Consider the following 15,535-nt stretch of genomic DNA (forward strand, 5'->3'; position numbering starts at 1 on the left):
AGCACTCATCTTCGGCTTGATTTCCCGGTTCCAACCCTGCTTGTTCCTGACCCGGACTCTCCGTCTCTGCCCTGGTAAACCTGCCTGCTTTCCGTCCCCAACTCCGATCCCATGTGAGTTTCCTGGTGTTATTTGTTTATTTGTTATCGTCTGCATCTGTTTGGCGTCTTGCCACTCCAACTTCGACATGGGAGATTTCTCAGCAGATGCCTTCGGAGCTTGTGCTTAGGACTTCTGAACTGCAGCTCCATCTAAAGACTTTTACAGAAAGACTGTGTTCCTGCCTACTGTCAAGTGCATAACAAACAAACTGATATCACTGTGCAGTTATTCTTCATATATAACAAACTGTTATCACTGTGCAGTTATTCTCCATATATATAATATACAAACTGTTATTACTGTGCAGTTATTCTCCATATATAACTCCAAAAACATAAAATAAAAATAAATTTCATGAGAAAACTCAGTTTTTAATGTTTCGTTTGCAGCTGGAATGAGAAAAATAAATATTCATCATGTGATTCATGTTGGAAATTAACATATGGTAAGTGAAAAAACAGACGAGCAAACAACCAATCCAAAACATTTAGGCTGAAAATAAAAGACTATTGGAGGTCAGAGAGACATTTTAAATGTCTGCACACACTCAGTCAGTGTTTACTGGCTCTACAGTTGAAGTGACTGAAAGAAACCACGAGATGGCGCTATTCTTCATGTCATCTGTCTCATATTCACACACCATCAGGATCTTACCACACTGACACACCACTCTTATTTTGAAAAGTCTCCTGGCTGAACTGAGATCAGATACTTCCTGTCAAGGTTAGCGAACATAGGCTGAAGGAAATAAAAAAAAAACATGTTTAATGACGCTTCTTCGTTACTTTTTATTTTTTATGCTGTTTCATCTCTCAAATCATTTCTTATTAATTTATTAAAGTTTTATTTTTATTTCATGTTTTGATTATGATTTATGATGATATTACAGATTTGCACATTAAAGCATGCAGACATAAAGAAGACCTACAGTATGTCTCTGCCATGTTGACTGCATGTGAACTCAACAAAACGTAACACAAGAAAAACAAAAGTACGACTGGTTGACATCTTTTTTTAATTCGGTTCTTCTCGTCTTTGGTTTTCTAAATACTCACAGCATTCATGACAACAGATCAAACTTTACTGGAATCAGCTAAATTTAGCAAATATCCCCAAAATATCCATCGCTAAGTGCATGAGCTCTTCTCTTTCTAGCTTACAGTCCACTTCGGTGCACATGTCAAATTATACAAAAACTTCAGGTTTCTCTTATTTTACATCAACAAATAAAAACAGGGGTGAGACAGAAACTGCTGAGTCATCAGACAAACTGTACAATAACACAAAATCAACAATGTGTGGTTAAAAAAACGAACAAACAAACAAAAAAAAACACAATTCAGATGACGTCAATTTAGGTTCAGACATGAAAGAATGTGGACGTGAAGGGGAATGTGACCAGAACATGTGACATCGTGAGCGGGCTGACAGAACATCAGGTAGATCTTTGAAACATTTCATCAATAAAACTTTGAGAATTCAGATTAAAAATGACAAAAATCACAATTTAACAAAAAACTGTTTAAAAAAAAACAATAATTACAAAAAGTTTAACGAACAAACAAACAAAGCGTTCCCTCGTCTGCAGGATTATTTCTTTAAATGTGAGGTGGGACATGAGAGGAGCTGACGACGATGGCGACGACGATATGTTTCATGAGCTGTGATCGGCTCCTGTTGTGTTTAATCATGGTCCTCTCTTTGTAAGACAGATGTGTACGTGCGGGCTGTGTGTGTGTTGCGTACGTCGATAAACACGCCGAGGTTACCGAGTTCTGCGGCGCAGACATGTGTTCGGCCTGCGCGCTGCCACGAAGCCTTGTTTGCAGAAGCACTTGTAGGAGCCGGCGGTGTTCACGCAGCGAGCGTTCTTACAGGGACTGCCCCGAGGGCTGGGCTCCGCACACTCATCGATGTCTGAGGGAGACAAACACAACCAATGAGAGCGAGCCGGAAGCAAAGGAAGCAATCTGATTGGTCAACTAGACATTTAGTACATGCTCAAACAGGCAGCAGAGCGACATTAGCATCAGCATTATTCGTCCACAGCCATGGTAACATTATAACAGCAGACTGTCCTACAGTACGAACAGGGGACCGTGCTTTGAAACAAAGGGACCTCATGAAACATAGCAGCTCCTCTTTTACAGGATGTTATGAAGTCTCATAAACAGGTAAATTATCCAATAAATGTTCATTAAAATATAATATATATAGTTATAACCTATGCAGGCTGCGAATATACAACAAGTAGTTCCGACCAAGCAATCACGAAATAAATAAACTGAATAAACAAAAATATCACTCTGCCATCTCCACGCTGTCACATCCCAAAAATATGTAAATGCAACACTGCAAACCTTCATGTAATATTAAACAGAACATCATTTCTTGTAACTAATGAATATACAGACCTATGCAGCGGGTGCGGGAGTGGTCCAGCCTGAAGCCTGTGTTACATTCACACATGGTGCCCAGGTACGAGCGCACACAGCGGCCGTTTGCACAGCTGCATTCATCCGAGTCCTCCTCTGAACTGTCCCCTTCAGAAAACATAGGACGGATCAGAAAGTCAGACGTCTGCAGGGGGGAAACAGATGAGACGCTAACAGAGATGGCCGATGGTTTACCTGGGTTGTAGTTGGCGAATACTGGCAGGAAATCCTGCTCCCCGTCGGACTCGGTCTCCAGATGCATCTCACACAGACGGCTGAACATCTCTGAGCACGAGAAACAAACATTAGAAAAAGGAGGAGGCGCTGGGAGCGTTCAGAGTCGGCTCCTCACTGTACTCACCTGAGTTTCTGGGTGGACAGGTGTTACACTCGGGCCCCCAGCCTCGACCGTAGTGACAGCAGCACTCCGAGTACGTCACCACGATGCCGTTCCTCGGCTCGCTGCAGATCAAACCCTCGTCCACCTGCAGGAAGCACACGTCTTTGTGGGCTGCAGTGCGATCTGGGTAAAAAAAAGACAAAGCGGGAAAATGTTAGAAATGATTTTCAGATTTTAAGTTTCTGTCACAGGATGTAGCTCAGAACAGGAAGCCACATTCAGCCAGTCCAACAGTGACACTGGATATAAACTGAAATAATGAGTTCACATCAGCACAGTCCTCTTAGAGAAGATGGATGCTGGTCACATGATGTCTTAATAAATGATGGAATATATTTCTACATATGTTGAACAGTTAATCAGTGACTACACGTGTCAAACGTAAATAACGGGTACGAAGAAGAAAAACTTTAAATAACCTCAATATATAGATTATATTATATTACATTATATTACATTATATTATATTATATTATATTATATTACTTTGTCCGATCTGATGTGCTCATGGGAATAACGAGCTTCAACAGATAAACTTTGTGTCGAACTGCAGAATCATCTTAAAGTTACCAAATGTTTAAAATAAGACATCACGCCATGTGCATCAGTGTTTATCATATATATTCTATATATCTATATCTATCTAAGATATATATATATAAAATGAATCCATGGAGTACATGTGGCAGCCTGATGACAAACTCCTGCAGTGTCTTTTATGTCGACATAAAATAATCAGTGTTGTGCTACACTTCACTCGTTAGGCCGACAGCTCGTGGATCAGTATGTACAGACTGAAGATATATAATGTTGGTCCAGTCCTGTGGAGTCACACATATGAAACATTCATGGCGTTCATGACTGTGAAGGTCTGACATGCAGAATGAGCTTCAGTTTACACACAGATAGTTTTTGGACATGCAGAGCACATGAAGTCAAATCAAATCTTCACACTGAACATGTTTTGTGTGCGTACATTCCATGTGTATTCTTAGTCACTACACAAACTGGTGTCTCTTCCAGGAATGGGAACTGTGAGTGGGTAGATGGTATTACATAAAGCCAGTGCGGGCCAGATTGGAAGGAGCAACATGAGCGGCAGATGTGGTGACGTAAGCCAGAACTCGTTTGGATGGGTCATGCTCAGGTGAGCTGACGCTGATTTTTACCCACCGTCATAGACGCACTGTTTCAGCGCTGCACTGAAGGTGAGGGGAGGGTCACAAAAACAGTGAAAGGAGCCGGGCGTGTTCTCACACCTGCCATTCTTACAGTACGAGGGGTCCTGGCACTCATTCACATCTGCAAAGGGCACCACAGACACTGGTTACAGTATGAACATCTGCTTGGGGCCAGCTCTGAGTCTGTAGGTGGTGGACACAATAATCATCAAATTGAATTCAGTACAATAAATCTGCAATAGACACTTTGTTTGTGATGTTCAGTGTGAATCATTCAGTCAGTCACACACTGAACATTCAGCATTCATTGCAGTGATATTGTAACAATGTACAGAGATCCTCGTTATTGTGACCACCCCCTGGTATGTCCGGACTCTTTTCTGCTTCCTTTCTATCAAAATGTTGCATGCAAACTTTCAAAATGAGCTTGGGTCATGCATAATGCTGCAGGTAACATGCAACCGCACCGCGACATCGGCAACATCTGCAACCAGCTGCAACATCTGCAACCAGCTACAACATCTGCATCCAGCTACAACCAGCTGCAACATCTGCATCCAGCTACAACAAGCTGCAACCAGCTGCAACATCTGCAACCAGCTGCAACATCTGCAACCAGCTGTAACATCTGCAACCAGCTGCAACATCTGCAACATCTGCGACCAGCTGCAACATCTGCAACCAGCTGCAACCAGTTGCAACATCTGCAACAGCTGCAACATCTGCAACCAGCTGCAACCAGCTGCAGCTTAAAACTGGAAGCTTTGTTCCAGCAACACTTTTAGTTTGCAGATAAAATGATACTGCCATGAAGGCCGGTGTGTACTCTGTGTGTGTGTGTACTCTGTGTGTGTGTGTACTCTGTGTGTGTGTGTGTACTCTGTGTGTGTGTGTGTACTCTGTGTGTGTGTGTGCGTTGCCACTCTTTACTTGAAGCTTGAATGAAACTAAATATGGCGTCATTGGACTGAAAACCTGAAACATGAGGGACTGGAAGACATTTAGATGTTCAGACCTGAGATCAACATTCACATTCAGTCCTGAGAACTTTAAGATGAATAACTCGCTCAGCTGATTCATGTCCAAGTACAAGTGATGCACAAACATGTCCATCCTCCTCCTCACTGTAAAAATCTACACGTCCAAACTAACTGCTGTAAAATCATCACATCACTATTTATTTCATAAATCTCTGAAACAGCTTCAGACTTCAAACACTGAATAATTATCCTAACTGTAACTTTAAATGTCAGTTTATGATTTAATGATTCATTATTAATCACATGAAAGGTGGATGTGCTGTTGGTGCTGTTACAGTTTGTTATGCCAGGTCAGGCACGATATTGGTTGAAGATGCAGACACATCTCCTTTACTGAAAACTCTCTTGCTGCTGCTGAGCATCTGTGTCTCTCTGTCTCTATCACAGGTTCCACTGCTACTGTAATCATTTTATCAGTCATTGTAATTCATTGTCATTTTATCAGTCATTGTAATTGTACAATATGTTTTTGTTGGAAGTCAATGAGACGTTTTTGGTCACCATGGCGTCCACAGGGAGAATCTGACACTACATGAAAAATACTAATGCAGTGAAATCAGCGTGTTCATGTTTGACATCTCCAAGACTGTAACAGCACATCCACCTTTATGTGATAAATAATGAATCATTAAATCATAAACTGACATTTAAAGTTACAGGACAGTTATTCAGTGTTTGAAGTCTGAAGCTGTTTCACAGATTTATGAAATAAATAGTGATGTGATGATTTCACAGCAGTTTGTTTGGACGTGTAGATTTTTACATGAAGCTGAGCAGAAGGAGAAAAATGCATCAACACAGTTTAAAGACGTGAGAGGAAAAGAAACAAAAAATGGACTAAAAAGAAAAGTTTCTGCAAAAGTTCTCACAGCCAAGCGGGGGCAGAGGTTAAGCTCATCGACGCCCTTCATCCTAACATCGGATCTAACAGGTCACATGAGAGATGACAGCGTCTCTGCTGACTTCAGGTCAGGGAGCAGCAGCTTCACATGGAGGTCATCTGAAGTTCACACGAGGCTCAACATGGAGATTCATCACCACAGGTAGCTCCAACATGAACGTCTGTCACCACAGCTCAACATCAAGATCTCTCAAACACTCGTCTGATGGACACACACCAGAAGGACCGGATCGACAGTCGCACCTCACCGAGAACTCTCCGGACCTCGGCTCAGGTGTTTCTATGAATATGACACACCTGTGTGAGTCCAGAGCCCATCTCCAACATGTCTGACCTAACAGAAGTCATTCAACCACACCGTCCATCTCTGCTCTTCCTGGTCCAATCATGGCCATCAGATGAGCTTTCTTTCTGTAGTTATCAGCAAACCCGACTCAAAGACTGTCCGGCATCTGAACTGAGCATCAGGTGGTTCAGATCCTCAGAACAAAGCAACACATAATGTGACCGTCTACCATCTGATATTCAACTATCATACCCAGACTCTGTAATACTTATGAAGTCAGAACAGAAACAGAACAAACAGAACTTTGATAAAGAAACATGACGGGCAACTTTCAGTTTGGTCTGTAAACATTAGAACACATGACGGCGTGATGTTTGATGTGACGATGTAACGATGTTAACCTCACGCTGCCGACACAGAACTTCTTGGACTTTCCTCTCACATATCCGGCCGCAGACAGCCACATTACCCAGAATCCCGGTGCTCGTCATAACCTTCCTGCTGCCGAGTGTCTGCACTCACCGGCCTGCTCCTCAGGAGTCACACAGCTGTTTCGGTCCGTGGCGAGCGTCCATGGCGGGGAGCAGATGCAGTAGTACGACCCCGGGGTGTCCACGCAGTGACCGTTCTTACAGTTAGCCGGGTCCTCACACTCGTTCACGTCTGGAGAGGAGACAAAGACTCAACACTCAGATTAATGTAGAATAACTCCGATAATCCAGATTATTCATCTATCTTTATAGATTATATAAACACAGGTTACGGCGTTGGGAGCTGATACGATCTTACTGACCTGCTATCGTTGCCATCACACAGTTGGTCTTATCGGCGTCTTGAGTCCAGGGTCGGTTACAGTTGCAGAAGAAGGAGCCTTCGGTGTTGACGCACTGACCGTTGGTGCACAGAGCCTCGTTGTGGCATTCATTCACATCTGAGGAGGAAGATACGACCGTAAAGAGCCTGTGACGGAGCTTTGACTGATTTTATGTCGAGGCTGAAGCCACGTACCGATGCACTCCAGGAGGTTTCCGTCATAGTAGAAGCCCCGCTGACAGTAGCACTCGTAGCCCGGCATCGTGTTCTCACAGCGACCCTTCTTACAGATCTCCTCCCCAAACAAAGAACACTCATCGATGTCTGCACACAAGGAAGGAAACATCGTGTTGTTGGACGTGAGGAGAGCAGTCTCCCTGTCCCCATCCCTGTCCCCATCCCCGTCCCCATGCCCATCCCTGTCCCCATCCCTGTCCCCATCCTCGCCCCCGTTCCTGTCCCCATCCTCGTCCCCATCCCCGTCCCTGTCCCCATCCTCGTCCCCATCCCCATCCTAGTCCCGATCCCGTCCCCTGCTGTATCTGAAGACAGGTGTGATACTCACCGTGGTAGGCAGGCAGGCCGTACATCATTCCTTCATCATAGTAGAGGCCTTGTCCACTCGGACACAGGGAGTTGTAGTCGACTGGGTGGAGGAAACAAAATATGACATAATGCTGATCATCACATGTTCAGGAAGCTGAGTGTGTGTTTACACTGCTCTGTAGACGTACCTGTCCCAGAGACTGGACACGGGTAGATCTCACAGTGATCCCCCCACCCGACTCCAACCGTGGTGCAGCAGCACTCCTGTTTGGTGATGTTAGTGGCCACGACGCTGTCGCAGAACACAGTGTCGTCCAGGTTCAGGTAGCACTCCTTCTTCTCCAGAGTCACCACCCGAACCGCTGCAGGAGGAAACACAGCGAGCGTTAGGAAACACGGCGAGCGTTAGGAAACGCGACGAGCGTTAGGAAACGCGGCGAGCGTTAGAAAACACGGCGAGCGTTAGGAAACGCGGCGAGCGTTAGGAAACACATCGAGCGTTACGAAACGCGGCGAGCGTTAGGAAACGCGACGAGCGTTAGGAAACGCGACGAGCGTTAGGAAACGCGGCGAGCGTTAGGAAACACGGCGAGCGTTAGAAAACACAGCGAGCGTTAAAAAACGCGGCGAGCGTTAGAAAACGCGTTGAGCGTTAGCAGAGGTTCTGGTGTCTGGATAATGATTGAATTCTTTGACTTTCCGGCTGTTCTGGGTTGGAACTGAGACGTTCTGGTTCAGGACAAACGGATCAGATGCTCAGGCCTGCTTGAAGCTCGGGGATGAACGTGGCTTACCCTCACAGCTGTGTTTGTCCTCGGACAGGACGAAGCCGTGGTTGCAGACACACAGATACGAGCCGGGTCTGTTCTCACAGGAGCCGAAGGGCTGGCAGAGACTTCTGTCCACGGCACATTCATCGATGTCTGAAAGAAACACGAAGATCAAAGTTTCCAAAAACATCCGAGACAGAAAGACTGAAGAGACGTTCAGACTTCATGTTACACTGAGGAATGTGTCTGTCAGCAGCTGAACAACATGATGATGATGACTTCCTGCAGATCGTGTGAAGAAGACTTAAACAGGAAGTTGGAGGTCAAAGGTCTTGAGGACTCACCTTGGCACCTGCGGCCTCCGACCAGCGTGTACCCCTTCGGACACTCGCAGTGGTACGAGCCCATGCTGTTGATGCAGTGTCCTCTCTGACAGTTGGACGGACGCTCACACTCGTTGATGTCTGAAGACAAAGAAGACAAACTGAGCACAGGAAGTTTATTTTGGCGGTCTGGCGTTCAGGTGATGTGGCGTGTTGCGTGTCGTGCCTTCACAGTGGCTGCCCTCCTGCGTGCGCTGGTATCCCGGGAAGCACTGACACTGGAAGGAGCCCTCGGTGTTGATGCAGTGACCGTACGCACACAGCCGGTCCTGACACTCGTCGATGTCTGCGAACACACGACTCCTCGTTAGAACATATGACAGTTCATCTTCATTAGAAACACGCTGATCGGCCTCAGGTCTCACCGCTGCAGCCTTTGCTGTCTGACGACGGCAGGAAGCCTTCGTTACAGAGGCAGCGGTACGTTCCCGGGAGGTTCTCACAGCGTCCGTTAGGACAGATTCCAGGTTTCTGACACTCGTTAATGTCTGACGAGACACGAAGGAGCAATTAGCAGAAGATTAATTACAGCAGTGACACGTTTGTGAGATCATCCAGACATTCACACTAAAACTTGTATCAGTTTAAATCATTACGTGACGCAGACACAGTCAGATCCAGTTCTGATCTCTGCAGGTGTGACTCACCGTAACAGGTCCCGGCTCGAGCCTCGTGACCCGGCAGACAGGGGACACACTCGTAGGAGCCCGGTGTGTTCTCACACTGTTCGTTTGGACAAGTGTCAGGATTCAAACACTCGTTTATGTCTGGAACAAGAGACACACACGGACGTCAGCGCCTGGTGGACGCACAGATAATGAGTGTTGTGTCCTCGGTGTGTTGGTACCTTCACAGGCGGGGTGGCGGTGGGATTTGCTCCTGAAGCCGCTGTGACATTCACATTTATACGAGCCGGGCAGGTTGACACACTGACCGCCGACGCCGCAGATGTCCTGCTTGGAGCACTCGTTCACGTCTGCAGAGCGGAGAGGACGGAGCATGAAGAGTCTGACAACTTCTAAAGAATCATTCAGGTTTGTGGAGCGGACGTACCGATGCATTTGAGCCGCCCGTGCTGCACCATGTGTTTATAGCCCTGACGGCACAGACACTTGTAACCGCCCTCAATGTTGACGCAGAGTCCTCGGCCATGACCGCACGGCTCTGACTCACATTCATTATCATCTGAACAACAAGAGAGAAACACGCCATGAACACACGCCACACACACAAACATCATGCTTCACTTCATCTGTGAGTGTAACAGGTCTCTGAGCTGAGCTGGAGCTTCAGCCCCTCACATCACTACAACAGTCTGTCTGCAGACGTTAGTTTGTGTGTCCTCGTGTACTCGTCATGTTGTGTCATACACACTTTACTGCACAACACAAGTCTGATTATCAGCTGATTAAGCACAAACGAAAACAGAGTTATGAAGATTATTCCTTTCTTAAATGTTAATTATTAATTCTTTTAAACTCCAGATTTTCTGTTTCTCTATTTTTAATCTGAAATATTTTCATCACGAGTTGTCGTCATGGCGACTTTTCAAAATCAGTGCAGTAACCCTTTAAAGTTCAAATAAAACTTTTAATATCACGTTTAATTTAAGCGCTGGTCATAAAATCCTGATTGTAATTATTAAAATGTCACAGGTAGCAGGAGGGGGCGTGCTCGGTCGGTCATGGGTCATAGCGATGTGCATGATCGGGAGCGTTAGCTGGATCATTTGCTGCTTTTTAAAACCTTTGAAACAGAAAGTCTTTCAGATGTTTATTGTAGCCGCCTGGTTCTGTTTGTTTCCGGACCTCCTCTGACCTCCGTCTGACCATCGGCTCTTACCCTCACAGACGTTCCTCTGCGGGTTCAGATGGTATCCGGGGTGGCAGTGACAGATGTGGCCGTTCAGGCTGTTCTCACATTCTCCATGACCACAGATGTTCCTGTGGAGCCTGCATTCATCTGTCTCTGCTGCAGGAGGAGCACAGCAGCATATATATACATGCAGATATATATTTATACAGAGACACACATATATATAACACACGCCTTGATCTATCTTTGGCCATGTTCACACTGCTCAGGTTTTTAAATGTTGCTCTGAAGAAGAACTTTTGACCAGAACCCGAGTAAGAACTCTGGACCCAGATGTTCTGTTTGGTTCTGGAGTTCTTCTTGTTCGTATCTTTGCAGGAATATTTTTTTTGCAAATATTCAGTTTTAAACAGATTTATGGCAGCATCAAACACAAAGAGTGTGAACATGAGCCGTACACTCAGAAAAATACCGGTTCTTCAAAGAACCATGACGAGCTCGTGTGTTCTCTGACCACAGGTCCACTTCCTCTTCCTGTCTGTGACTCAGTGAAGTCAAAGGAACATCAAGAACCCGACGACAGCTCTGATCACGTTCTTCAACAGAACCAGAAACGGTTCTTTACAGGAGAACGTTTCAAACAGTTCTTCACAGAACCAGCTAGGTCCACAAAGAACTTTTAACTTAAAGAACCTTTTTTTTAATTTAGAGTTCTCTAGAGCTCCATTCATCCAATGGTTCTTGGTTAGAGAACCATTTCTTGATGGTTCTTCTTAAAGAACCTTTTCATTAAAGGTTCTTTGTTGAATTTAAAATGGTTCTTCTGTGGTGTCACTCCAAAGAACCTTTATTTTTCTGAGTGTGGAGCTGGTCCATGCTTCATCGTTGAAAACATGCAGAGTCCCAAACCGGTTATCCACTGAAGACGCATGCAGCTGTCCAGATTTAAGCTCAGGTTAAACTTTGGTTCATCTGGACCCACAGAGTTGCTCTGTGAGTCTGGCATGCCGAACGCTCCGATTATTACGTGGGGAAAGTCAACATGTCATTTGTGGGATGGTATGTGCTCTGAGCTCTGAAACATGAACCAGCCTTTAAAGAAGAAACTCTGTGAGCTGAATGCAGAGTGGATGTTTGAGTCGGGAACTCACGCAGGACTTTAGTCTGTGTTTCGAGGGGGTCATTGCCGGGGGTCAACCGGACGATTGTCGGAGGGGTCGGTTTAACAACTGCGGAGCCGACAGAAGAGAGATGAAGTGACTTTAGGGAGGAAATATGACATGTTGAGCTTTAGTCCTGATCTTTAGTCTTCAGCACACATGGGGAACATTTCTCTGCACTAGTTATTCAGCAGCTGAAGTTATTCAGCTCCAGCAGCAGATCAAATGTTCAGTCGGGTCACGGACTGTGAATCTGAGGTGAGTTTACCGGGTACGCGAGGGCTGCTGGTGCTGGTCGGAGCCTGGTGGACGGCGGTCGTCGTCTCTGGAGGTCTCTCCTGTTTGAACGACATCATCAGATTTTATAACAACAAAGAAAAGAAGAGTTTTATTAAAGTATCAGAAACAGGAATGAAGTCTCACCGGCCGCTTTGGTTCTGAAATGAAAAGAGATGGAAGCAGTCAGAACAGGACGCATACAGGTCAGAACAGGACTCACAGGTGAAGTGTCTGGATAGACGAGGACTCGAGGACTCACCCTCTTTGTCGGGTTTGCGGGGGAAGATGATGGGCGGGAAGGCCACGGTCTCTCGGATGTTCTGGAGGAAGTAACCTTTACCAGCAGGACAGATCTTACTGAAGGCCACTGAACAGCAGGAGGACAGGATCGCACATGTTAGAAAAATATATACAACTCTTATATATTTACAATTTATATATATATATATATAAGTATTTTTCTTCTACTTTGTTGTGCCGCTGAAAGAAGGGATCAGACCCTGTTGTATCTTATCGTAGCTCATCATATTGTAACGTATGATATCTGACTGTACCCTAACACAGTGCATCTTATCGTATTGTAACGGATCTTTTCCTATAGATTTGTATCGTGATGTATCATAATGTAATAAAACATATGTTAGCATCTTATTGTATTTAAATATTTCCATGAGCACAGATAACCAGCTGAAGTTTATCAAATGAATTAAAATACTAAAAACTTTAAAAGAAAATTGAAACACATTAATGATAATCTGATAGTAATCCGCCTCCGTGCACTCACCTGTGCCCACCTGTGGGCAGCGTTCACAGTTGCGTCCCCAGGCTTTGCCCACCGTGCAGCAGCACATCTCCTGGGTCAGGTGGGTGGGCAGTGCGTGCTCGCAGCCTCTGGCCTCGGACGCGATGCGGAAACACTGACCCTGCTCAGCCGGAGACTCTGACCGAGGACACGACGGGTTTTAACTCGGGAATGATTCAAACCTGAGGAAATGTCACTGAGGCGAAGAGCCCGATACTCACCAATACACCGGTTCCTGTCCAGAACCGAACCGGGCTTGCAAGAACATTTGAAGCTGCCCAGCGTGTTCAGACAGTCTCCGTTCTGACAGACGCCCTGCATGGAGCACTCGTTGATATCTTTAACAAAAGAAGCAGTTAGTTTGACAGACCGTGAAGCATCATGGGAAGTGTAGTTTGAACAGAGCTGGACTCTGCGTTACCTTGACAGTGAGTGCTGTTGAATCTTTTATAGCCCTGCGGACAGGTGGAGCCGTACTCCTCCACGATGGTCTGCTTCACGAAGGCGTCTGAGGGAAGACGCTCAGAGTCAGAGAGTCATTTCATTCTCAACAAAACATTTGGAGAACACTGAGAACATCGATCTCATGTCAGGTGGAGGTTTGACCGCTCATGGTCTCTGATTGGCTGCAGGACGCCTCAGTAAGGAAAGCAGCGATTGGCTGTCCTAAAAGTTGCTACATGACCTAATTTGGATAATCGGTCGTGTGCATGTTTTTGTAATAGACACAGATAAATATGTTTAAAACTACAAAATGACTTTTCTCCTGGGATCAGCCAGCGGCAGCTTCATCAGCTGGGAGCCGGTCAGGCTCCAGACGTGTGAACACATTCATTAATGAATTCATGCTCCAACTTATTTGATCAAAAACAAAACGTGTTACAGCGTCTGTTTCACGCCTGTTAATCTGGAAATGACTCAAATCAAGCTCAAACGTTTCAGAGTCTCTTCTCAGCTCTGTGATGATTCAGACAGAGAAAGACTTTGATGTGGCTCAAACTAATAATAAGTTTTATTGCTCAGACAGAACAATGAGAAGACGAGGACGTGATCACGGCTGATTTTGGCTCTTTTCATTTCAAAGTAAGAAAAACAGCCAAAGTCCAGGCAGAACTCCAGCCGGAGCGAGCAGACGAGCGGTATCAGGTTTAGTCAAAGGCTGCTTTGTCTGAGTCAGAGCGAGCAGACGGAATAATAGCAGAGTGGAAAAACATGAGTAGCCAAGATTTTCTTGAAATTCAATCTTCAGCAATGTGATGACAGTCGAGCAGAGGAGCTCGCTTATTTTCCACATTCTCCTTCTCTGCCTCACTGTCTGTGTAATTCCTGTCATTTCTTCCGAGCGTTCACACACTCCGCGACCTCAACACTAACTCACTGACTGTTTTAATCCCGGGCCGTGGTTTCACAGCGGCAGACGCTGCTCAACAAACAATCATTTATTCTGAGGAACACAATACCTTTGGTTGAATGTGATATATATATATATATATGTGATATAATGAAGCCCACGTGTTGATGTGTTACAGCAGAGCAGACTCACTCGGCAGCTTCGGGCACTGATAACATTTGTTCTGTCCCCATGAGTTCCCCACGCTGCCGCAGCAGTCCTCCTGGTTGGTCAGGACAGGAAGCGGCGTGCTGTTGCACTGAAGGAAGACGACACAGAAAAACGTCATCAGTGGGAAAGAAACGCACACGGACGCCATCGTGACCGCCCGTCACAAACTCACGGCTTGTTTGGGCGTGGTCTCCTGGAAGCACCGCCCCTTCGGTTTGTGTCTGGACGGGATCAGACGAGGCCCGGTCTTCAGAGGAGGCTTGACATCTGCTTGGTCGAGAGGTTGGATGACGACGGAGGTGTCCGGCGTGTGGTGGACGCGTAGATTAATCTGCACTGAAACCAGAAACGTGGGAGGATGAGGACGCGTCACAGAAATCATCAGAGACGTTGAAGTTCAGAGTTGGTGACAGATACCTTCAGACGAGTGGTGTCCCACTTGTGTCAAAGGCAGGGTGAACACTGAGTGTGTTTGGGTCAGCTGGGTCCGCCCCATCCCGGCCTGCTCGCCGAGCTTCAGGCCGTCCGGCTTCAGGGAGATGGGGTAGATGGGCTGCTTGTTGCCCCGCGCTGCCTGAGCTTGCTGCGTCTGCTGGAGTGGAAACTGGCAGAGCCGACCTGTGAAGCCGGGCGGACACAGGCAGTGTTTCCTCGAGCTGCAGACGCCTCCATTCATACAAGTCAGGGGACACACCACTGCAGAGAGACAGACAGAGGACATGAGAGGGGGAGACGGGCAGAGACTAACACCGGTCAAAAGTTCAGAGCTATGAATCACATCAGACGAGAGGAAAACCTGAGCAACACGAAGCAGGAGCTAAATTTAAAAAACATCAGACCTCCGTCTTTATTCACCCGTCCACTTCTTTTAAAGCAGCATCACACTGAGGCCGTGCTGATATTCTGAATAACAGCACAGAATAACAGCACGGCTCCATGACAGAATTAATAGTGTTTATAGTCGGTGTGTATGTGATCCACCAAGCAGCACTTCAGTTCACCTCATTACCACACTCGTCTAACATTAAAACAACGCTGGTCTAACATTAAAACAACGCTGG

General features: G+C 45.9%; 1 protein-coding gene across 1 annotated transcript in view; it reads right to left on the bottom strand.

Moving 5' to 3' along the window:
• Window positions 1-1,098: 1,098 nt before the first annotated feature.
• ltbp3 (latent transforming growth factor beta binding protein 3) overlaps window positions 1,099-15,535 on the bottom strand; it is a 36,016-nt gene continuing 21,579 nt past the window's right edge. The window contains exons 2-29 of the mRNA XM_027273592.1: window positions 14,892-15,170; window positions 14,647-14,810; window positions 14,457-14,562; window positions 13,335-13,421; window positions 13,135-13,251; window positions 12,896-13,051; window positions 12,371-12,478; window positions 12,256-12,269; window positions 12,101-12,170; window positions 11,824-11,901; window positions 10,700-10,828; window positions 9,911-10,042; window positions 9,705-9,833; window positions 9,505-9,624; window positions 9,223-9,345; window positions 9,024-9,143; window positions 8,819-8,938; window positions 8,499-8,627; window positions 7,893-8,066; window positions 7,724-7,804; window positions 7,354-7,482; window positions 7,139-7,276; window positions 6,868-7,008; window positions 4,111-4,239; window positions 2,899-3,060; window positions 2,733-2,822; window positions 2,517-2,645; window positions 1,099-2,019 (exon numbers count right to left, since the gene is read on the bottom strand). Of these exons, the coding sequence (XP_027129393.1) occupies window positions 1,868-2,019; window positions 2,517-2,645; window positions 2,733-2,822; window positions 2,899-3,060; window positions 4,111-4,239; window positions 6,868-7,008; window positions 7,139-7,276; window positions 7,354-7,482; window positions 7,724-7,804; window positions 7,893-8,066; window positions 8,499-8,627; window positions 8,819-8,938; window positions 9,024-9,143; window positions 9,223-9,345; window positions 9,505-9,624; window positions 9,705-9,833; window positions 9,911-10,042; window positions 10,700-10,828; window positions 11,824-11,901; window positions 12,101-12,170; window positions 12,256-12,269; window positions 12,371-12,478; window positions 12,896-13,051; window positions 13,135-13,251; window positions 13,335-13,421; window positions 14,457-14,562; window positions 14,647-14,810; window positions 14,892-15,170 (3,506 nt within the window). The 3' untranslated portion in view covers window positions 1,099-1,867. The remainder of the gene's footprint in view (window positions 2,020-2,516; window positions 2,646-2,732; window positions 2,823-2,898; window positions 3,061-4,110; window positions 4,240-6,867; window positions 7,009-7,138; window positions 7,277-7,353; window positions 7,483-7,723; window positions 7,805-7,892; window positions 8,067-8,498; window positions 8,628-8,818; window positions 8,939-9,023; window positions 9,144-9,222; window positions 9,346-9,504; window positions 9,625-9,704; window positions 9,834-9,910; window positions 10,043-10,699; window positions 10,829-11,823; window positions 11,902-12,100; window positions 12,171-12,255; window positions 12,270-12,370; window positions 12,479-12,895; window positions 13,052-13,134; window positions 13,252-13,334; window positions 13,422-14,456; window positions 14,563-14,646; window positions 14,811-14,891; window positions 15,171-15,535) is intronic.

Source organism: Larimichthys crocea, chromosome XXII (assembly GCF_000972845.2).
Source record: "Larimichthys crocea isolate SSNF chromosome XXII, L_crocea_2.0, whole genome shotgun sequence".
Lineage (NCBI taxonomy): Eukaryota > Metazoa > Chordata > Actinopteri > Sciaenidae > Larimichthys > Larimichthys crocea.